The following is a 25,391-nucleotide window of genomic DNA, read 5'->3' as shown; positions in this document are numbered from 1 at the left end:
ATCAGTATTTACCATTAGATTTTCAAAGGTTAATTTCTGGGAACAGTATGTTTCATACAGATTTTGTATTCTTTCCAATACATTGAAGCTTGTTTATTAGAGTGGAATTTGGTGTAAGATGGGTTGTTTTGGACCTGGTCCAAGAGGGTTTAGTTACTGAAAGCACCTCATTATAAGGTGGTCTTACCAATAAGGTGATCCACTGGCTCAGATCCCATGGATATTATAACAAGGCTCTATTGTGAGTACAGGAAGTTGGACAGCTAATGGTTCTATCAAATGAAACCTTAAGAAACAAAATTCTTTTTTTCTTTTCAAGACATGAAAATCGTTTGGGGCTACAAGATCATAAGCCTTGGTCATTTTTCTAACATTCCATTTTCTGAAGTGATATTCTTTATTGTATGTTTCATAGCTCCACAGATATTTTACATTACGGTTTTCTTCCTTACACATTTTGTCTGGTGTGGGTATTGAATTTTTTTTATTATAAAAATTTCATCTATGCTATTTATTTAGAAAAGATTGACTGCATTTACCTAAGGAAACAGAGAAGAAACTACCAAGAATTCATAGGGTTAAAGTAAATTCTTGGGTAGCATATTGAGAAATTTGAGGTTTAAAAGAGCATAATCAAGAATAATTGTGTGGTAATCAAATACAAAAAAAGTCATCACTTAGTGATGATTATAATAATCAGTCTTCCAAGTAATTTTACAAAAGGTACTTTGATTTCTTGAAATTTTACAAGCAATACTAAAGAATTAAATATTTTGAATGTGCTTTATTATAGGAAAATAATATAACAAAGTCCTATGCAGAAAAATAATGGAGGAAAGCTTTTCAAAAAAGTTTTGAATAAAAGATCATAATAAAAACAAAACCTTATGTGACCTTCAAACAGTGCCAAATTTAAAACTAAGTAATAATTAAAAGCATAGCAGCATAGTCATACTTTCTCATTAATTTCAAACATTGTCCTAGAAAGTTTTATCTGATTCATCTACAATTTAAAAGTCAAGTCATGAATCATCTACTCTTTTACACTGTACCTTTTTCCATGAATAAAGTCCTTTCTCCAATTGGTAGTTTTCCTGGTTTTGGGCCATAAAACCAGGAAACCTGTATGCTCTATGTACTTTCAGCTCCTGAATAATTTTGTTATAATTTCATATGCACTGATTATCTGTTAAAGAATTACTACCTTAAGTATCTCAAAAACCTTAAAAATACAAACCAGCCAAATGATTTTTTCTTTCCTCTAACAACTCTTTGTCAGCCTATCATCTCTATCTATCTACAGCTAGGAAAGGTTTTATATAAAACAGGGATATGCTCTAGCCATATGATTGAAATACTAATGAATAATTTATGATTTGCCACATGTCAGGTACTTTTAAAAACATTTTTATATGTTTTAACTGATTTAACTCTATAAACATTTAAGAGCCAGGGTCTCACTCTGTCATCCAGGCTGGAGTAGTGGCATGATCATAGCTCTTTACAGTTTAGGCCTCCTGAGCTCAAGGGATTCACCTACCTCAGCTTCCCAAGTAGCGGGGACTACAGGTGTGTGCCACCATATCTGGCTACTTTTTTTGCAATCCTCCCACCTTGGCCTCCCAAAGTGCCAGGATTACAGGCCTGAGCTACTGCATATAGCCTAAACATTTCTTTAAAAAGCATGTCATCAATAATGAAAATGGTCTTTATCCTACTCTATAAAGGCTAGTAGTTTATTTCTTGGAATATCATCTTGGTCAAAGTTGTGAACTGAGATAATATATCTATTTCAACGTGATAGCATTGTATAAGCACCTTTTGGAGTTACTTAAAACTTATGGTACATCTCTATGCACATTCTCAGTAATGAAAATTTTTAGTTTCAGAGAGAAATCAGATTTGAGAAAAAATAAAAAATCATATAGTAATAACAATATGACTATAAAATAATATGCTTGATTTTCTCATGTAGTTTACTAATTCTTCTAAAGACCATTTCAAAAGTCCCTAAAATATTTTTAAACATTTTAATATTTCATACTATTAAAATAAATTTCTAGCTTTTCAAGTTATTATGTACATATTTATACAATTGTTCCCTAAATGTAGATGGTAAGAGTCACGTCACCTTTTTTACAAAATGATATGCTTTATTTTAAACATTCTGGAAAAGCAAATGAAAATTGGCTCAGAGTAAAATATCAACAGATATTCCTTTACATTATAGATTTTTAAGGCTAAAGGGATTTGTATGATTTTATAGTACTACCTTTCCACATTTTACAGATGAAACTAATTCCCTGAAAGACATGGAGATTGCCAACATGACTTAGCAAATTAGTGACACAGTCAAAAATAGCGCCCAAGTCTGTTGTCTTCAGCCAGGTATTTATTTTTTCCACTACCTTATGATCATTATCTGTGGTTTAGGAATAATACCAGAATGGAGAAATAGCTTCATTTTTTCAAAACAATATAGAAATTACTTTCTAATCTAGTGTTTGGTACTTATTACTCACTGATCAACTATGAAAAAATATATAATACTAAGGATGATCTACTATATCCCAATCTATATAAATTCCTTTAACTGTTAAACTGAGCAATTTAAATTTCTTTGAACTATGCTGAGAGTTGTAGCATTCAGTGCTATAGAAACAAATAAGCTGTATTAAATCTAAATGTCATCAAAATAAAAGCAAACATATGCATATGTAATAATTCACTTATACAAATGAATGTAAAAAATACCCTGAGTACTAGGAATTTTGTCTTAAGAATAGACCATACATACTACCTGAACAACTCATACAATTTCAATTCAAATCACTCATAAGTCTAAATGCCCAATAAATAACAGATGCTTCTTAGAAAAAGATCAGTGAATGTATTTTTGCAATGACATCAGAGATGAACATCTTTGTAGAACTATTTTTTATCTTTGAGTCAGAGTCACAGATGTTTCTTAGAAAAAGATCAGTGACTGTATTTTTGCAATGACATCAGAGATTAGCATCTTTTGAACTACATTTTATATATGATTCAGATTCTTACTCAGTCACCCAAGCTGGAGTGCAGTGGCACATGCACAGCAACCGCAGTTTCAACCTGCTGGGTTCAGGTGATCCTTCCAAGCAGCTGGAACTACAGGTGTGTTTCAACACGTCTGGCTAAACTTTTGATTTTTATTGTAGAGATGAGGTCTCACCAAGATGCCCAGGCTAGTACTGAGCTCCTGGGCTCAGGCAATCCTCTCATCTCAGCCTCCCAAAGTGTTGGGCTATGGGTGTGAGCCATGGCACATGGCTTTTCAGAACCATTTTTGATCAGACATATAGTTTCATTTACAAAAACATAAACATGGTCAAAATTCAAAGAAAGGATTACTGTGCTCTAAGGAAACACACTTCAGCTGGATTTATATATGTGGGTTTGCTCAGCAAATTTACATAAGACATTCCTATCTTAATAATTGCATAATTTAAGCTTTATGCTAGAGCATGTCACTTTTTCCTCACAATGTGAAACTAAGTAGCTAGAGTTGAAAATCTTAAGTACTTCATTTGACTTTTTATTATATGTTTACATAAATTTGTTTACAAGTTTAACTTTAAGTTTACCATATTTAAAATATAAAATATTTTCAATAAAAAAAGAACGCTGCTTTCTTATTTAAGTACTTATAAGTAGGCAGCTTAATAAGGAAGTAAACTTTTCAATTCAAGACAGTGATTTCTAAAACAAAAAATTTCAGACCAATTCAAGGTAAAATCTATAGTGAAACATGGCTGAGGTGTAACAAGATTAGATTGCGATTAATCTTTATGTATCAATATGAAAACAAATGAAGAAAACTACACAATACAAATATTTATGTGAAACTGGAAGTGCCTCAGGAAACTAATTATCTTTCAGATTGATCAATTTTAAATTGCATTATTACAGAAGACTTATTGGAGGAAAATATTTTGTATGAATCACTTAATCAAAAGTTAAGAATAGTCTTACATTTCTGAACATAAAACAGGCTTTCAGAAATCTGATGACAATGAATTAAAGTGAAAACACACCTCAGATTTTTAAAAGAATGACATTTATTCAATATATACATTATTACTTACAATAAAGTTTAACATAAGCACAACATATTTTTACAGCTTGAAAGTATTATTACCTAACACCAGGGAACACACCTTTATTTTTGGAAGGAGACTTTTTAAAGTTCTTTATTTCTATTTTGTGAATTTTTCCCAGTTCCAGTTCATTCATCCAAGTAGTTTTGACATTACCACCAATTTTATTCTCTTCAATATGCATGATTCCATTCAACTTTGTATCTGTGCAATCCTCAGCTTTCAATTCTTTGACTGAATCCATTTCTTTCTCAGTTCTAATTTCAAAAAGATCTTCAGCTAAAATGCAGTTTGAATTATTAGCTAATCTATTGCCTCCATCAGCTTCAACTAGGTTATTTTTTTCTTCATCTGCATCTTCAGGATCATAAAGTTCAGGTGTAAAATAGATAGATTCATCTTCTTCTGTTTCAAAAGTTCTATTTGAAGTGGAATGTTTAGCTTCTTCACTTGTCAGAGACAATTCAATGTCTGGATCCAGGGCTTCTTCAGAGAAGAGTGACTGCTGGGGATGATTTTTTCTAGTAAGAGTGGCATCAATCTTTATTGGTGAAATCATGGTTTCTGACTGAGGGAATGGTGGAAATGATGTGGTTACTGTAAGATCTGAGGATTCACACTTATCAGTGAATGGCAAAACAGTTTTACTTTCCATCTTTTCTAATTTGAAACTGGAAGGACTAGAAGCACAGTTATCTGACAATCTGAGCTCAGGTGCTGCAGTCAGTATTTCACCAGCAAAACACTGTCCTAAAGAATTAAAGGTAGACCAGCTAAATCTGCTTGTTTGTTTGTTGAAGGTTGGGCTTGTGGATCTGGAAATTTTTTCTGCTTTCACTGCTTGGATAGACTCTTCCAAGAATACTGGATCATCTAAGAATGCAAAAATTTAAGAGCTTTAACTTTCTCTCCTAGCTAACATAATAATCATTAGGTTAAAATAATAATTATTATAAATACCTAAATAACTGTAGGATATACAACTTAGAGCATACAACCAATAGTAGTGGATTTTCATCTTAGAACTTGAGAGTGTTGACTTTGAAAGGAATCTTAGGTCTTCAGTGTTTCCTAGCCCAAGTTATAATGCTGTCTGGTAAATTATCAAATGCCACATCAGAGACCTCAAGACTGAACAAGTAAGAAAAGGGTAAAAAGGAAGAGGGCTGAGTAAAGGAGGGAATTGGCTATAAAAATCTGCCTTGAAAATCCACTAACTAGTGATTGAGAAAAAATGGCTAGATGAATTCCTTTATTTAATAAACAAGGTAAGTAACAACCACAAGGTCAAATTATTTGCTTAAAGTTATAAAATGGTTAATAAGACCAGGACTAGAACCTAAATTTCCTGATTACCAGGCTAATAGTCCTGAATTCACTTGGACATAAGAGGTATATACTACAAAATAAATGTCTAAAATCTGATACATTAAGCAACAGTGATATATCAATTAAAACAATTCAAATTATATCCAGTGGGTTCGAGACCCGCCTGGGCAGCGAGACCTCATCTCTACAATAAATCAAAAAATCAGCCGGGCGTGGTAGCGCATGCCTGTAATTCTGGCTACTCGGAAGGCTGAGGCGGAAGGATCACCGGAGCCCAGCAGGCGAGGCTGCAGTGGCTGGGAATGGCCACTGCGCTCCAGTCTGGGCGACCGAGTGAGACTCCAACTCAATACATACATACATACATACATACATACATACATAAATAAATAATATCCAGTAACATAGAACAGAGTTGGCAAATGTTTTTCTGTTACAGGTTAGATTGTAAATATTTTAGGCTTTGTGGGTCATACTGTTTTTGTTGCAATAATCCAATTATGCTATTTTACTATATGCTATACAACTACTCAACTCTGCTGTTGTTTACAGTATATAAATAAATTAAAATTTATTTTATTTAATAATAATTAATAAATTTATAAACTGTATTTATTATTTTATTATTTGTTTCATTAAAATTTATTTACAAAAACAGCAGGCCAAATTTTGTTCCAGTTTGTCAATCCCTGATATAGAGTACTATTTCAAATATATTTTCAAATATTATATTTTATCATTTAGAATAAATACCTCTCGCCTTCTTAAAATAAAGAAGTTCATCTGAGAATTCTCTACAAATTAGACCAAATTTTAATGTAGCCTTTAGAATAACATCTACCACTGTGCAGTACTTTACAATGCTGTGATATTTATCATTTTATTTGACCTCCACAACCCAAACTGGGGGGATAACTAGGCAGGTATTCTTTTTTTTTTTCTATTACTACTCAAAAAGGGTAAGTGACTTGCTAATGACCACAAAGCTAAAAAGTGGCAAGATTAGTAGAAAAGCAGAAAATATGTTCTGATTTCCTGTCAAAAGTTTGTTCCCACTCCAATTCACCACACGATTTCATTATTTTATGATAATAACATATTACAAACCAACATATTTAAGAAAATTAAGCTATACTCAAATATCACTTCACTAAATATAATAAAATATTTCTTTATCAAATGTAAATGAGAATAATTTTTCATACTTTTCTCTTTTCTGGAGATGATGCCACTTGGTAGAGATGAGTGTTCAGTAATTATTTTAGGATACTGTAGCTCCTGGACATACGTTTTAGCTTCAACCTTCCTAGAGTTTTCTGGTGTTAGATCACTTGCAGCTTCCAATAAATAAGCTGGGGTATTGTCCTTCAAACAGGTCATTTCAAGTGTAGACTCAGTGTCTTGTATAATCTTTCTGTCCTTTTTGGATACATCAATGACCTTTTGGTGCTTTTTGGAAAATTCAGTCAAGGACTCTAGTGCACTTTCAAAGGTTAAATGGTGCTGAATCTGCTGCCGTACCCATTTAGAAAGCCCTAAGGAGAAAAGTAAACCCAGGAGAAAATTTGGCTACTTAGTTATTAAGATATTTCATGTTAAGATAAAACTTACTTTTCTAGTGAACTCATCAAATTTGCATTTTGAACATACAGAATGGTTCTCAATAGTTTTTCCTGAAATGTTGCTTCATAAGTACAATATACTCATATCAGTAACATTCTCTTTATAAACAGTGTCAAATGGAGAGGAAAGAGGCAATGGGAGTAGAGAAGGGAAAATGTATTATTCTCTAGTTATGAATTACTGATGAATATGGCAAATTTAATTTCATCAAAATTCCCCATAAAAATTGCCTACCCCCTTTGTGTAGGGAAACTAGATGTTATAAACAACACAGCCTTCAATTACAATATTCTAAATTTTACTCCTTTTATGAAAATAAATTCAAGATTCTAGTCTCAAAGGTTTTTCTGGTTCCCTTCCTCGACCAATTCCAAATGTATCGTAAACTATTCTGAGGAGAAAGAAATAACACTGTCTTATGGGAAAATCGCGTCCCATATGAATTTTTATTATATCATTATTTTTAAATATATAAATAGTCAAGCTGTTAGAGATATTGTTTGATCTGTGACTAGATACCACTACTTAGCATTTTTGCCTTTAGTTACTGCTTGACTTAAGCCACTGCATGCTTAATGTAGAAAGGGAAGATAATAAAGCAATATCTTCTGGCTTTAATCCAGATGCTGTTTTAATTTCAAACCAAATACAGTAATTAGACTCTAAGGGGAAAAAAGTAGAGTCCATACCCACAAACACCTAATCTGAAACAAAATCTAGCGTCTCTTTGTTATAGTATAATGGACCTTTTAGCATAAAGGCAATCATAAAAATACGAGTAGATCCCACACCTTTTTGAGAACAAGTAGATTTTTGGTATTGACTCTCAAAGGACTGTGTTACTGCTGGATGAAATCATAGGCACATAATATCTGTTGATTTGAGTGAGGAAAAAATGACAATCTACCAGCTGCATCAAAGTGGGTATGAAAATTTGTGGCACCCTCTTGCTACAGTCCCTTCCTCAGAATAGTGCCACATGATTGGGAGTAAATTCCCAACTCTAGCTTCTCCCTTGGGAGAAAAGAGAAGATTGGACCATACCGCCAAAGTTCTGGCTTTTTTGGGAAGTTGCCTGAGACACTTGCTTCTCTCTTGCCTGTCTTGTAGAGCTGAGATGACCTAGCATATTCTACATGCCTGGGGGCCACTGAGAACAAAAGAGCTGGGCAGACAAAGGCGAATGTAGCCTGAGGGCCACTGTCTCAAGAGGGAAAGAAAAGACTGGAATGTGTGTCCACATTTGACTTTTCAGTGAGCTGGCCAGGGACTGGTTACTGTCTTGCTTGTTGTGGAGCACTGACCAGACCTGAAATACTCTGCATATTTAGATCTTCTGAGAACAAAAGAGCTAGGCAGCATGCTGCTGCTTCAGAGGCCCCACAAAAAAAGAGACAGAAGAGAGGCAGCAAGAGATTATGACATCTAGAAAAAAAAAAACAAACTGGCAAATACTTACAATTAGCAATTTATACTCACAAGTGTAAAAAGTAGAGCCACAGAAAATGTTTGAGAAGCTCCCAGAGTGGGCTAATGGGTGATAGTCTTCTCCTGTATGAAACCTATCTGTAAACACTGTAAGAGGAAGCTGTTTTTTCAAAGGTATGAATCCCAATACAAAGTTATAAGAAATGCAAAGAAACAGTGAAAAATAACCTCATCAAAGGAACAAAATAAATCTCCAAAAATCAACCTTAAAGAAAAAAGGTGTATGAATTACCTAACAAAGAATTTAAAATAACCGTCAAAAAGATGCTCATGGGCTCAAAAAAAATAATACAGGGGGGAAAAAAAAGAATTTCAACAAAGACAGAAAATACAAAAAAGAGCTAAACAAAATTTGGAGCTGCAATAAGGGAACTAAGAGCTGCAATAAGGGAACTGAAAACTTCACTAGAGGGGTTCAACAGCAGACTTGATCAAGTAGAAGAAAGAATCAACAAATTCAAAGACAGGTCATTTGAAAAGTATCCAGTTTAGGGAAGCAAATAAACAAAAAGAAAACAACAAAAACGTGAAGAAAGTCAAAGGGACTTATGAGACACCATCAAGCCGACCAATATATACATTGTGAGAGTCCTAAAAAGAGAAAGAGGGAAAAGAGCAAAAAGCTTATTTACAGAAATAATGACTAAAAACTTACTAAACCTGAGGAAAATATTGATATCCAGAATCAAGAAGCCCCCAAAACCCAAATAAGATGAACCTAGAAGTCCATAGGCAAGATACATTATAATCAAATTGTCAAGTCAAAGTGAAAATAGAAATTTGAAGGCAGCAATAACAAGCAACTCATCATGTACAAGTGAACTCTCATAAGACTGCCAATAGATTTCTCAGCAGAAACCTTGCAGGCCAGAAAGGAGTGGGATGATATATTCAAAGTGCTGAAAGAAAAAAAAAAAATAAAGAATGTGACATCTGGCAAAACTGTCAGTCAAAGTGAAAATCAAAGAGATAAAGACTTTCCCAGATAAGCAAAAGCTGAGGGACTTCATCACCAAAATAAATAAATCTTATACCTCATAAGATGTGCTAAAGGAAATCTGCTAACAGCAACACAAAAGCATATGAAAGTCTAAAGTTTGCTTATAAAGTTAAATGTGTAGACAAGTACAGAATACTTTAATATAGTGACAATGGTGCCTTCATCACTTTTAATTCTGTATATAAAAGACAACAATATAAAAATAACTAAGAATGTGCTAATGGATACATATTATAAAAAGATACAATTTGTAACTTCAGTAACATAAAGTTGATGGGGGGAAAGTAAAAGTGTAGCATTTTTGCATGCAACTGAAGTTAGGTTGTTAGCTGAAAACAGATTGTTATAACTGCAAGATGTTTTATGCAAGACCTATGTAACCACAAAGAAAACATCTATAGAGGACACACAAAAGAAAACAAGAAAGGAATCGAAGTATCTTGCTTCAAGCAAATCAATGAAACACAAAGGAAGAGACCAAGAGAGGAAAAGAGAACCAAAAAAACTACAAGACAGACAAAACAATGCACAAATGGCAACAGTAAATCCTTCACTATCAACAATTACTTACCTTAAATGTTAATGGATTAAACTTTCTTACTATAACAAAATGCCACTAGGTGGCCTAATTAACAAAAATTCGCAGACAGCTCTTCTATCGCTACCCTGTCGCTGCTCCCTTGCAGTGTACTAAACAATATATATGAATTATTTTTAAAAAATAAATATATAATTAACAAAAATTTCTTTCTCATAGTTCTGGAAGCTGGGAAGTTCAGGAACAACACACTGTAGATTTGGCATCTGGTAAGCACCTGCTTCCTGGTTCACAGATTGCTGCCTTCTCACTTAATCTCATATGGAGGAAGGGACAGGAAAACTTGCTCAGGCATTTTTTAAAAGGGCAGTAATCCCATTCAGAGGCTTCTGCCCCCATGACCTCATCACCTCCCAAACTCATTACCTCTTGGTTAAAGAACTCAACATATGAATTTAGGGGGGCATAACATTCACATCATAGTACTTTCCAATAAAAAAACAAACAGTGGCTTAATGGATGAAGACCTGTTCCAATTACATGCTATATACAAGAGGCTCATTTTAGATTTAGGGATGCACACAGGCTAAAACTGAAAAAATAGAAAAGATATTCCCTAAAAATGATAACCAAAAGAGCAGTGGTGGCCATACCTCTACTAGAAAAAATAGACTTTAAGTCAAAAATTGTCATAAGAGGAAAGAAAAAAGAGTATTATATAATGATAAATAGGTCAACATACCAGGAAGATATGATAATTGTAAATAAATATATATGCAAATAACATTAGAGCACTTAAATGCATAAAGAAAACATTGACAGAACTGAAGGGAGAAACAGCAACACAATAACAGATCTCAATACCTTATGTTCAATAATGAATAGAACATTCAGACAGAAGACCAATAAAGAAATAGACTTGAAAAACATTCTCTTTTCTTTATCCTAGGTTATGAAAAGCAAAAATTAAAGAAAATATCACAAGAGACCAAATAGATCTAACTGACAAATACAGGACATTCCACCCAACAGCAGCAGAACACATACTGTTCTCAAGCACACAAAAAACATTTCTCAGGACAGATCATGTGTTAGGTTACAAAGAAGTCTTAACAAATTTGAGAAGACTAAAATCACACCAAATATCTTTTCCAACAGAATAAAGTTAGAATTAAATAGTATAAAAAGAAATGGCGAATTTGCAAATATGTAGAACAGGGGCGTCTAACCTTTTGGCTTCCCTGGGACACAAGAAGTAAAGAGGAATTGTCTTGGGCCACACATATATAATATATTTGGTGTATATATATATAATAAGACTTCTTTATAAAAAATATTTATTATAAAGTTTAGAAAAATGAGAACTGTACAAAATTAGTGGGAAATTTGTCCTTGTTTTTGTAAAACTAATCTGTCAACGTCTGGTTTGATGGAAATGGTCACGATTCTTAGTGAGTTCTCAAGGTGTTCATCAAAAATGTTTGTTCGAATTGTGCTCTTTATGTGCTTCATAGTTGAAGACAGGTGTTCATAAATATATGTGCTGACAAAAACTGATGCTATGAATAAGGCATGATTGTGAACTTCAAAAATGGAACTACGTGGCTGGACTTGGTGGCTCAGCCTGTAATCCAGCACACTCTGGGAGGCCGAGGCAAGTGGATTGCCTGAGCCTGTGGGTTCGAGACCGGCCCGGGCAACTTGGTGAGACCTCATCTCTACAATAAATCAAAAATTAGCCGGGCATGGTAGCACAAGCCTGTAGTTCCAGCTACTTGGAAGACTGAGGTGGAAGGATTGCTAGAGCCCAGCAGGTCAACACTGGGGTAGCCGTGAGTGTGCCACTGCACTCCAGCCTGGGCGACAGAGTAAGACTCCACCTAAATAAAAAAAATAAAAAATAAAGGAACTACACATGGAGTTATGAAGAAAATAAACGTGGCCAGGTGCGATGGCTTACACCTGTAATCTCAACACTTTGGGAGGCAGAGGCAAGAGTATTGACTAAACTCAGGGGTTGGAGACCAGCCTGGACAACTTGGCAAGACCTCGTCTCTATAATAAATAAAAAAATTAGCCAGGCATGGTGGTGCGAGCCTGTGGTTCTAGGTACTTGGAAGACTTAGGTGGAAGGGTTGCCTTGAGCCCAGCAGGTCGAGGCTGTGGTAGCCGTAAGAGTGTGACTGTACTCCAGCTTGTGTGACAGAATGAGACTCTGACTCAAAAAAAAAAAAGAAAAGACAATAAACGCTAAAAAACACATGATGTTAAAAGATTTTGTGGGGTTGCATTACCAGCTGTCCTGGGCTACATGTGGCCTATGGGCTGTGGGTTGGACATGCCTGATGTAGAAATAACAGTCTCTGAAACAACCAATAAATGAGTCAAAGAAGTCAAAAGAGATATTAGGAAACATCTTGACACCATTGAAAATAAAAACACAACATACCAAAAGTAAGAAATGCAGCAACAGCAGTACTAAGAGAAAAGTTTACAACAGTGAACACCTACATTAAAAAAAAGAAAGATCTCAAATAAATAAACCAATTCCATGCCTCAAGGAACTAAAAAAAGAAGAGGAAACGAAACCCAATGTTAACAGAAGAAAATAAATAATAAAGATGAGAGCAGAAATAGAGAACAGAAAAACAATTTAATAAATCAACAAAAATAAGATTGGTGCTTTTGAAAAGATCAGCAAACTTGATAAACCTTAAACTAGACTAATGAAGAAAAAGAGATTGGTGCAGTGGCTCATGCCTGTAATCCCAGCGACTCAGGAGGCTGAGGTGGGAGGATTGCTTGAGGTCAGAAGTTTGAGATCAGTCTGGGCAACATAGTGAGACCCTGTCTCAAAAAACAAAGAAACAAGAAAACACATTTGCAGTCCCAGCTAATCGAAGGGCTGAAGCTTGAGGACTACTTGAATCCAGGAGCTTTAGGCTGCAGTGAGCCATGACAGTGGCCACTGAACTACAGCCTTGGCAATAGAGCTAGATCCTGACTCAAAAGAGAGAGAGACAGAGAGACAGAGAGAGAAAGACAGAGAGAGAGAGAGAGAGAGAGAGAGACAGAGAGAGAGAGATTGGAAATGAAAGAGTAGACATTACAGTTGATGCCACAGAAATAAAAAGGATTACAATATGCTATTCTGAACAATTATATGCCAATAAATTGTATACCCTTGAAGAAGTGGATAAATACCTAGAAATATACAATCTACCAAAATTGACTCATGAAGAAATAGAAAATCTGAACAGACCTATAAACAGGTAAGGAGATTGAATCAGTAATCAAAAACTTCCCAACCTGAGAACTAGATGACTTCACTGGTGAAATCTACCAAACATTAAAAGAAGAATCAATACCAACCCCTTTCAAACGCTTCCAAAAAATTGAAGAGCAATTTCAAGACTTATTTTATGAGGCCAGCACTACCTTGATAGCAAAGCCAGATAAAGACATTACAAGAAAACTACAGGCAACTGTATTCCAACTATATTCCTGATGAATATAGATGAAAAAATCCTCAACAAAATACCATAAAACTGAATTTAACAGTACATTAAAATGACCATACACCACAAAGTTGAATCTATCCCTTGAATACAAAGTTGATTCAAAATACAAAAATCAAAGTAATACACTATATTAATAAGATAAAGCATAAAAAGTAAATGATCATCCTAAAAGATACAGAATGAACATATGACAAAATTCAATAACCTTCCTTGATAAAAACTCTTAACAAACTAGGAGTAGAAGAAAGTTACCTCAACATAATAAATGCCTTTATGAAAATTCCACAGGTAACATCATATGCAATGGTTAAAAACCGTAACATTTTTCCTTTAATACCAGGAAAAAGGCAAAGATGTCCACTCTTGCTACTTCTATTTAACATAGTACTGGGAGTCCTAGCAAAAATTTATTAGGCAATAAAAATAAATGACAGGAATCCATACAGGAAAAGAAAAAGCAAAATTATCTCTCTTCTTAGATAATATGATCTTATATATAAAAAACTTCGGGCAATCCCTTTGGGTCCCCTCCCGAAGGAAGATTTTCTGTCCTCTCAACAAATCCTGCTTTCTCAAAAAAAGGGAAAACTTTAAGTATTAAAAACCCTACTATTAGAACTAATAAATAAATCCAGTAAGTTGCAGGATACAAAAATCAACATAAAAAATCAGTTGCATTTTTATACACTAACAACAAATATTCAGAAAAAAGAAAGCAATTCTATTTAGAATACCATCAAAAAGAATAAAATACACAGAAACAAGCTTAACTAAGGAGGCAAAAGACTTATACACTGAAAATTATAAAACATTGCCAAAAACATTAAGGACAACAAAAATAAATGGAAAAAACTTTGCATGTTCATAGATTAGAAGACTTGAAATTGTTAAACTGTCCATATTACTGAAAGCAATCTACAGATTCAGTGCAATTCCTGTCAAAAATTCCAGTGGTATTTTAATAGACATAGAGAAATAATCCTAAAATTGATATAAGCAAAACAATCTTGAGAAAAAAGATAAAAGCTGCAGGCATCATACTTCCCGATTTTAAAATATATTACAAACCAGGCATGGTGGCTCACGCCTGTAATCCCAGCACTTTGGGAGGCAGAGGCGAGAGGACTGTCTGAGCCCATGGGTTCGAGACAAGCCTGGACAACTTGGTGAGACCGCATATCTACAATAAATTAAAAAAAATTAGCCAGACGTGGTGGTGTGCATCTGTGGTTTCAGGTACTTGGAAGACTGAGGTGGAATGATCACCTGACCCAGCAGTTCGAGGCTGCAGTGGCCGTGATTGTGCCACCGCACTCCAACCTGGGCAATACAGTGAGACTCTGACTAAAAAAAAAAATATTATCAATTAGTAATCAAAAAAGTATGATATGATCATAAAGAAAACCATAGGCTGGGCACGCTGGCTCACACCTATAATTCCAGCAATTTGGGAGGCTGAGATAAGAGGATTGCCTGAACTCACGGGTTTAAGATCAGCCTGGGCAACTTGGTGAGACCTCATCTCTACAATAAATCAAAAAAATTTGCTGGGTGTGGTGGGACATGCCTGTAGTTCCAGCTATTTGGAAGATTGAGGTGGAAGGATCACCTGAGACCAGCAGGTCGAGGCTACGGTGGCTGTGAGCATGCTACTGCACACTAGTCTCACTAGCCTAGGCGACAGAGTGAGACTCCAACTCAAAAAAAGGGAAAGAAAGAAAGAAAAGAAAACCATATAGACCAATGGAACAGAACAGACAGCCCAGTAATAAATCCACACATATATGGTCAACTGATCTTCAAAAAGGATGTCAACGGGGATACACAATGGGGAAAAGATGGTCTCTTCAACAAATGGTGCTAGGAAAACAGGATATTAACATGCAAAAGAATAAAATTGAACTCTTATCTTAAACTATTTATAAAAACAAAATGGATTCAAGACTTAAATATAAGATCTGAAACTGTAAAACTCCTAAAAGAAAACATGGGGGAAAAACATTGGTGTTAAAAACAATTTCTTGGATGCAACACCAAAAGTACAGGTAATAAAAGCAATAATAGGCAAAGGACCACATTAAACTAAAAAGCTTCTATGTAGGAAAGTAAATGATCAACAGAGTGAAAAGGCAACTTATGGAATGGGAGAAAATATTTGCAAACCATCTATCTGATAAGGAGTTATTTTCCAAGATATATAAGGAACTCACACAACTCAATAGAAAGAAAAAAAAAGCCCCAAATAACACAGTTAAAACCGGGCAAAGTACTAGAATAGACATTTGTCCAAAGACATGCAAATGATCAACAGGTACATGAAAAGGTGCTTACTAATCAGTGGGTAAAAGCAAATTAAATCCACAATGAGATACCACTCCCATATCTATTCAGGTAGCCATTAATTAAAAAAAAAAAAGAAGAGAAAGATAAAAAGAAAGCAACAAACATTAGGAAGCGTGTAGAAAAATTGGAACACTTGTATACTGTTGCTGGGAATGTCAAATGGTGCAGTTGCTATGGAGAACAATATAAAATTTCCTCAAAATAAAAATACAACTACCATATGATCCACCAACCCCACTCTTGGTATTTATTTTTTTAAAAACTGAGCCGGGCTCGGTGGCTCAGTCTGTAATCCCGCGCTTTGGGAGGCTGAGGTGAGTGGATTGCCTGAGCCCACGGGTTCGAGACCCACCTGGGCAACTTAGCGAGACCTCATCTCTACAATAAATCAAAAAATTAGCTGGGCATGGTAGCGTGCGCCTGTAGTTCCAGCTACTTGGAAGGCTGAGGTAGAAAGATCACCGGAGCCCAGCAGGTCGACGCTGGGGTGGCTGTGAGCATGCCACTGCACTCCTGCCTGGGCGATGGAGTGAGACTCCAACTCAAAAAAAAAAAAAAAAAAAGTTAAGATGGTACATCTCATATTATGTTACCACAATAAAAAAAACAAAGATTGCTGTTACTAGCTTTTACTCTAAGCTCATCTGAGAATCTTACCAGATATATAGCGATTTGGGTTAGTCCTGAAACGATCATCCACTAGAATGAGAGCTCCCCAATCATTTTTGTGTCGAATACACCTACAAAATATAGGGGGGAAATTAAGTAATTATAACACTGAAAGTAAGACAGATTTCTAGTGGAATAGAAAATTGAAAAAAAATCAGTGATGTATCAGTTATATAATCAATGCATTACTATGAGAACTGTTATAGAAGCTACCCAATACAATGTACCACAGTAGATGTATAAAAAAAATCTTCTACTTCTGCCAACTACTGATAAATTATATCCCAAAGCGTTATATGCATTTTATTTTGAAATAAAAAAATTATAGAAAATATTTCCTAAGAACTTCTTCCTTAGCCATATAGTTTTTTTTAAACTTAAGTATTACTAATAACTGTAGGTTTTATATAGATATCTTTCTTACTAGTGTGGAAGTTTTTATCATGAACGAACATTTACTTTTGTAAAAAATATTTAAAAATTCAATTGATATACTCATGCAGTTTTTCTTCTTTTGACTGTTAATATGATACATTACACCAGTTCATATACAAATATTGAACCATTTCTAGGATAACCAAACATGGTCATGGTGCATTTTTTTATATAGATAGTTGGATTCAATTTGTTTATATTGACAAAATGTTTTTATTTTAAAAATAATTATTAAAATATTTTAGGCTGGGCTCGGTGGCTCAGTCTGTGATCCCTAGCACTTTGGGAGGCCGAGGCAAGTAGATTGCCTGCGCCTGTGGGTTCAAGACCAGTCCAGACAACTTGGCAAGACCTCCTTTCTGTAATAAACCAAAAATTAGCCAGGTGTGATAGCGCATGCCTGTAGTTTCGGCTACTTGGAAGGTTGAGGCGGCAGGATCACTGGAGCCCAGCAGGTCGATGCTGGGGAGGCCATGAGTGTGCCACTGCACTGCAACCTGGGTGACAGAGTGAGACTCCATCTCAGGAAAAAAAAAAAAAAAAAAACCAAAGAAAAACATTTTAAAGTGTACAATTCAATGGTTTTTAGTGTATTTACAAGGTTGAATAACCTATACTGCTATCTATTCCATAATATTTTCAGCACCCACTATTTTTTTGAAAGTGCTAATGAAACATTGGGGCTAATGCCTCAGTCTCCCAAATAGCTGGGATTACAGGCATGTTTCAGCATGCCTGGCTAGTTTTTTGTAGAAATGAGGTCTTGCTATGTTATGTTGCCTAGGTTGGTCTTGAACTCCTTGGCTCAAGCAATCCTCCTGCCTCTGCCTCCCAAATACTAATTCTATCTTTACTTGCTATTTATCAATTCAGATATTCAATTTCTCCTTGATTTAGTTTCAGTACCTTGTGTTTCTCTATGAATCTGTCCACTTAATCTGTTATCTAATTTGTTATCATACAATTGTTCAAGGTATTCTCTTGTAACCTTTTATGCTTCTTAAGGCAGAAATGTGTCCTCTCTCATTCCTGATTTTAATACTCTAACTCCTCTCTGTATTTTCCTTGGTCAGTTCAGGAATTTTCGTTGGCCTGTCAATTCTGTTGATCTTTTTTAAAAAAACAACTTTTTGTTACCATTATTTTTCTCTACTGCTTTTGAATTCTCTATTTCATTTACTTCCTTTCTAATCTTCAGAATTTCTTTGATCTCTTATCTCTCGGTTTAGTTTGCTCTTCTTTTCCTAATTCCTAAGGTAAAAGGTTGGATTATTGATTTCAGATTCTTCTCTTTTAAATATTGGTGTTTATAGCTATAAATTTCTTCTGAGCAGTGCTTTCACTGGGTCCCCAAATTTTGGGTATGCTGTATTTTCATTTTTACTTATCAGAAGATATCTTCCCTTGTGATTTCATCTTTGACTCACTGATTTAAGAGTGTCATTGAATTTCCACATATTTGTGACTTTACTGTTTTTCCTTGTTGTTGATTTCTAGTTTCATTCCATTGTGATAAAAGAAATACTTTCTGTGATTTCGACCTTTTAATATTTATGGAAACCTATTTTAAGGCCTAATATATGATCTACCCTGAAGAATGTGCCATGTTCACTTAAGAAGAATGTGTATTCTGCTGTTGTTGGGTAAGGCATGTCTGTTAAGTTTGTTTGTAATCATTGGTTTATAGTTTTTATACGACTTTTATTATATGTTGATTTTCCCTCTAGTTGTTCTATCCACTATTGAAAGTAGAGTATTAAAGCCTCCAAGTGTTACTGAATTATCTATTTGTGATCGTTTTTGCAATATATGGTTTTTTTTGTTTTTTTTTTAAGTCGGAGTCTCATTCCGTTGACCAGGCTGGAGTGCAGTGACACAGTCACAGCCACCCCAGCGTTGACCTGCTGGGCCGCAGCAATCCTGCCGCCTCAGCCTTCCAAGTAGCCGGAACTACAGGCATGCACTACCATGCCCAGCTAATTTTTTATTTATTGTAAAGACGAGGTCTCACCAAGTTGCCTGGGTTGGTCTCGAACCATGGGTTCAGGCATCTCCTTGGCCTCCCAAAGTGCTGGGATTATAGGCTGAGCCACTGAGCCCAGTCACAACGTGTGTTTTGTAACTCTTTCGTTGGTTGTATAATGTTTATAATTGTTATATATTCTTAACAGAATGGTATTTTTATTATTATGAAATGCCATTGCCTTTATTAACAATTTTTGTCTTGAGGTGTATTTTGCCTGATATAAGTATAAACAACCTAGTTCTCCTTTGTGTATTACTTGCATGGTATGTATTTTCTCATTGTTTTAATTTCAACCTATTTGTGTTTTTAAAGTAGTGTTTCTCTTGCATACAGTATATATTTGGATTGTGTTATTTTAAACTCATTATGTCAAACTTTGCCTTTTGATTGAAATGTTTAATCTATTTACAGTTAATGTAATTACTTATAAGGTAGATTTATTTACTTAGCTATTTCATTAAAAAACCCACTTTGTTATTTGTTTTTCATATGTCATATATGGTGTTCTTCTGTTTCTCTATTACTACCCTATTCTGGGTTCAATAGATATTTTCTAGTCTATCATTTTAATTCCCTTGTCATTCCTTTTACTATATTTTCTTAGTTATTTTTACTGGTGGTTGAGGAGTATAATGAACACATCAACTAATAATAATCTAGTTAGAATAAATACCAACTTAATTTCAATAGTACACAAAAATGATTCTACTATGTAGCTCTGTTTCTTCCCCTCTCACCTTTTTGTTACTGTCATAAAAATGAGATCTTTATACACTGTATGCTGGTGCAGAAAAAAGTTAACATAGCAGGTTGAATTTTTTATCTCTAGAAAAAGCGTGCTTAAAAGTGGTCCTTGATGCTGGGCTCGGTGGCTCAGCCTGTGATCCCGCGCCTTTGGGAGGCTGAGGTGAGTGGATTGCCTGAGACCATGGGTTCGAGACCCACCTGGGCAACTTGGCAAGACCTCATCTCTACAATAATTCAAAAATTAGCCGGGCGTGGTAGCGCGCGCCTGTAGTTCCAGCTACTTGGAAGGCTGAGGCGGAAGGATCGCCGGAGCCCAGCAGGTCGAGGCTGTGGTGGCCGGGAGCAGCCACTGCACTCCAGCCTGGGAGACAGAGTGAGACTCCAACTCAAAAAGTAAAAAATAAAAAATAATTAAAAGTGGTCCTTGGTTAATGTATGAGAACTTAGGTTTCCCTGCTGACTGCTAAAAATATCTCAATGTACCTAAACTATTTGTGTAAACAATGTTAATGCCCAAACCTATTTTCCTTTTGAGAGTGTAGCACTTTTGGAAAGTGCTAGACAAAGGCTGCATATGTGACCAGCCCACCAGTAAAAATCCTGGGTGTTAAGTCTCTGAGTTTCCCTGGTTGGCATTATTTCATATGTTGCCACAACTCATTGCTGGGGGACTTAACCATGTCCAACTCCATTAGGAAAGGACCTTGGAAACTTAAGCCTGGCTTTCCCTGAGCTTTGCCCTTCCTCTTTTACTCTTTGCTGATTGTGCTTAGTGTCCTTTCACTCTAGTAAGTCCTAGATATCTAGACAATTATATGCTGAAGCCATCTCATTGTTTCAAATGAATTACTGAATCTGAGGGTGGTCTTGGTAATCCCCAAGACAATTACCACAGATTTACAATTATTATTATTTTTTTGAGTTGGGGTCTCACTCTGTAACACAGGCTGGAGTGCAGTGGTGCAATCACAGCTCACCACAGCCTCAAACTCCTGGACTCAAGTGATCGCCCTGCCTTAGCCTCCTGAGTGGCTGGGATTACAGGAACACATCACCACATCTGGCTAACTTTTTTCTTTTTTTTGTAGAGATGAGATCTCACTATGTTGCCTAGACTGGTATTGAACTCCTGGGCTCAAGCAACAGATTTACAATTATCGTTTTATTCACTTGTTTAAAAGAAATCAGATGAAAAAAAAGAGTTATACTGTCTTTTATATTTACCTATGTAGTTACGATTCTTCTGTCTGCTCAAATCTGCTGGTGGGTACCTCTAATAAATTTTTCATTTCATCTATGGTACTTTTCAAAGTCAGAATTTCTATTAGGCTATTTCTTAACACATTTTATCTCATATTGATATTCTCTATGTGATAAGGTGAGACATCACTTTCATAGTTTTCTATAGTTCCTTTTTACAAAGTTTCCTTAGTTCTTGAACATATCTAAATTATATTTGTCTACTGAGTGAAATATCTGGGCTTCCTTGGGGACAGTTTCTGCTGACTTTTTTCCCCAGTGTATGGATGAACTTTTTTATTTCTTTGCTTGTTTCATAATTTTTGTTGAAAACAGTGCATTTTATATAATGTGACAACTCTAGAAATCAGATTATTCTCCCTCCCCAAGGTTTTTTTTTTTACTTGGTGTGACTTTTCGAAGTAATTCTGTACTGTCTGTTCGCTGTTGTGTATGGTCATTGAAAACTGCTTGGTTAAGCCGGGCTTGGTGGCTCAGCCTGTAATCCCGCACCTTTGGGAGGCTGAGGTGAGTGGATTGCCTGAGCCCGCGGGTTCGAGACCCACCTGGGCAGCGAGACCTCATCTCTACAATAAATCAAAAAGTCAGCTGGGCATGGTAGCGTATGCCTGTAATTCCGGCTACTTGGAAGGCTGAGGCGGAAGGATTGCTGGAGCCCAGCAGGTCGAGGCTGCGGTGGCCGGAAGCAGCCACTGCACTCCAGTCTGGGCGACCGAGTGAGACTCCAACTCAAAAAAAAAAAAAAAAGAAAACTGCTTGGTTAGCTTAGTAGTAAGCTAACGATTAGTCAGAGATATGTCTCCCATTCTTTGCCAAATGACTCTGCATATGTGGTGGGACATACTTTCAACCTTCAGCAAGACAGGTAGCAATTCTGCCTTAGTCTTTACATTCTGTCTCAGCAGAGCATCAAGCGCTAGTTTAAGAACTTATCAGGTCTTTCTTTAGCATGTGTACATCCTTGGTCATGTGCAGTATTATACATATGCATGGCTCACTAAAATCTCAAGAATACATCATAAATTGAGGTTTTGTTTCCAGAATCGCTATTCTGTTCCATTGGCCCATATGTCTGTTCTTGTACCAATATCAGGCTGTTTTGATTATTGTATCCTTATAGTAAGGTTTAAAGTCTGGAAGTGTGATACCTCTCACTTTGTTTCTTTTTGCTAGGGATTATTTTGGCTATTTGCAGTCATTTATATTTCCATATGAATTTCTGTATTGTCATTTCCAGGTCTGAGAAGAATGATGTTGGTAATTTAATGGGTATTGTGTTGAATCTATAGATTGCCTTTGGTAGGATGGACATCTTAATAATGTTGATTCTTCCTATCCATGAGTATGGAATATTTTTCCATTTGTTTGTATCTTCTTGGATTTCTTTGAACAGTGTCTTGTAGTTTTCATTATAAAGGTCTTTCACTTCTCTGGTTAGGAAGATGCAAAGGTATTTCATTTTTTTGGTGGCTATTGTGAATGGGTTTGTGCTTTTTATTTGGTTCTCTGCTCAGCCTCACTAATCATCAGAGAAATGCAAATCAAAACTACAATGAGATATCACTAAACCCCAGTAAGAATGGCCATCATTAATAAAACAAACAACACCAGATGCTGGGAAGGATGCGGAGAAAAGGGAACGCCTCTACACTGCTGGTAGAATGCAAACTAGTTCAATCTCTATGGAAAAGTGTGGTGATTTCTAAAAGAACTAGAAATTGATCTTCCATATGACCCAGCAATCCCCCTACTGAAAATATATCAGGAGGAACTCAAATCATTCTACAAAGAAGATACCTGCACATGCATGTTTATTGCAGTACTATTCAGAATAGCAAAGACATGGAACCAACTGTGCTCATGGAAACTGGACTGGATAAAAAAATGTGGTACAAGGCCGGGCTCAGTGGCTCAGCCTGTAATCCCTGCACTTTGGGAAGCCGAGGCAAGTAGATTGCCTGAGCCTGCGGGTTCAAGACCAGACTGGGCAACTTGGCAAAACCTCATCTCTACAATAAACCAAAAATTAGCCAGGTGTGGTAGTGTTCGCCTGTAGTTCTGGCTACTTGGAAGGCTGAGGTGGAAGGATCGCCGGAGCCCAGCAGGTCGACGCTGGGGTGTGCCACTGTACTCCAGCCTGGGCAATGGAGTGAGACTCTAACTTAAAAAAAAAAAAGTGGTACATATACACGACGGAATATTACTTAGCTGTAAAGGACAAACATGAAATTTGCAGTGACTTGGATGGATTTAGTGTCTATCATACTCATTGATCTATTACAGAAACAAAGAACTGAGTACCAAATGTTCTCACTCTGGACCCTGAACATTTACCATAATACTATAAGAAAGGGATGGGCAGTAGTAGGATACTGCCAGGGTGGGAGGTGGGAGGTGGGTAGGCACATAACATCAAAAAAGGTACCTGATCTCAAACCAGGCAAAGTGGGGATCAAATAGAGCGGACAAAATTAGGCAAAGTGGGGACCAAACTTTACCTGTATGATGTCCACTTATATACCTAATCCTGAATTGTACCCCACATCTTTAAAATAAAAAAAAATTTTAAAAAGGATATATCAGAACTTTTAAAGCCCTCTATTGACATCTCATTTCTCAGCTTTTTTCTTTAAATTTTTTAGCTAGCCTCTTATTTGCACCAAATGTCATTTATTGTCTCAGGCAGTTGTGATGCTAAACAACTGCCTGGGTGACTTCCAAGTCAGATCCAATAAAGATAGTCTTATGAGTGGGGCCTTCCAAGGAACTACAGACAGGTCACAGGATGACAATTCTCTGGGAATGCATTCCATCCCTATTTTGCCTCCTTCAATGACTGTCAGCTTGCTGGCTTTCACCGTGATTTCAGGCTGTTGGTTTTTAAAGCTACTGTGAACTTGGAGACAGGGGGATAAGAATAGGGCAAGTTAAAGATTCTGCTATTTTTCATGAATAAATGTTTTCTGGAATGCTGTAACTTTAATATCTAGAGGTTTGAGAAAGTTGATTCTAACTTGCCTATTTTTTCATTGCTTTTAAAATTTTCAAAGGTCTTTGTTCTTTCATTTTTGAGGACCTCACCTAATTTGCTAATAGTTTGCTAAGGACAACTTCTATGTTCAAGAGGTATATTGATCTATAGTTTTCTTTTTCTTTTGTTTTTGTAAAGTCTTCATCTGGCTTTGGTAGTTGGCTAATACTGGTCTCATAAACTGAAAAGGTTCCATCCTCTTTTATTTTCTAGGAAAGATCATATAGAATTGGTGTTATGTCTTCTTTAACTGTTTGGTAATATTTGTTAATGGGGTAAAAAATTTTTTTCAGAAGGCTTTTAACCATAAATTCCATTTATTTAATAGAGGACTACTCATGGTATCTATTTCATCTTGGGTGACTTTTGGTATTTTGTTTTGAGAAATTAGTCTATCTCAATTAAGTTATCAAATGTATATGTATAGAGTTGTTCATAGTATTTCCATATTATCCTTCTAATGTCTGAGGAATCTGTAGTAATATAACCTGTTTTATTCCTGATGTTAGTAACTGTGGCTACTCCGTCTCTACAAAAATAAAAATATTAGCTAGACATGGTGGCACACACCTGAAGTCCTAGCTACTTAGCAGGCTGAGGTGGAAGGACAGCTTGAGCACAGGAGTTTGAGGTTGCTGTGAGCTATGATCATGCCACTGCACTCCAGCCTGGGTGATGGATCAAGACTTTGTCTTGGAAAAAAAAAAAAAGAGAAGAAAAGGAATTGTGGCTTCTCTCTTTTTCTTTGCCAATTTTGCTAGTGGTTTATCAATTATACCGATCTTTTCAAATGGTCTGATTTAGTTTCACTTATTCCTACAGGAGCACGCTATCACGCCTGGCTAATTTTTTGATTTATTGTAGAGACGAGGTCTCACCATGTTGCCCAGGCTGGTCTTGAACCCACAGGCTGAGGCAGTCCTCTCACCTCAGCCTCCCAAAGTGCTGGGATTACAGGCTTGAGCCACCGCTCTCAGCCATTAAAAAAAAAATTATCAGCAATATTCATAGACAAGATATTGTCTCCATGAAACAAGAACAAAAAAAAGAAAAAAAGTTCTTAGAAATTAACACGATTCGAGACCCGCCTAGGCAACTTGGCAAGACCTCATCTCTACAATAAATCAAAAAAATTAGCCAGGCGTGGTAGCGCGTGCCTGTAGTTCCAGCTACTTGGAAGGCTGAGGCGGAAGGATGACTGGAGCCCAGCAGGTCAAGGCTGCGGGGGCCGGGAGCAGCTGCTGC

General features: G+C 36.0%; 1 protein-coding gene across 1 annotated transcript in view; it reads right to left on the bottom strand.

Moving 5' to 3' along the window:
• Positions 1-4,100: 4,100 nt before the first annotated feature.
• The window catches only part of BRIP1 (BRCA1 interacting protein C-terminal helicase 1), a 182,016-nt gene continuing 160,725 nt past the window's right edge, over positions 4,101-25,391 (bottom strand). Inside the window, exons 17-19 of the mRNA XM_008070847.2 lie at positions 16,636-16,718; positions 6,671-7,000; positions 4,101-5,009 (exon numbers count right to left, since the gene is read on the bottom strand). Of these exons, the coding sequence (XP_008069038.1) occupies positions 4,174-5,009; positions 6,671-7,000; positions 16,636-16,718 (1,249 nt within the window). The 3' untranslated portion in view covers positions 4,101-4,173. The remainder of the gene's footprint in view (positions 5,010-6,670; positions 7,001-16,635; positions 16,719-25,391) is intronic.

This window comes from Carlito syrichta, unplaced genomic scaffold (assembly GCF_000164805.1).
Source record: "Carlito syrichta isolate Samal-C Ts95f unplaced genomic scaffold, Tarsius_syrichta-2.0.1 Scaffold314028, whole genome shotgun sequence".
NCBI lineage: Eukaryota > Metazoa > Chordata > Mammalia > Primates > Tarsiidae > Carlito > Carlito syrichta.
This window is presented reverse-complemented; position numbering and strand designations above follow the sequence as displayed.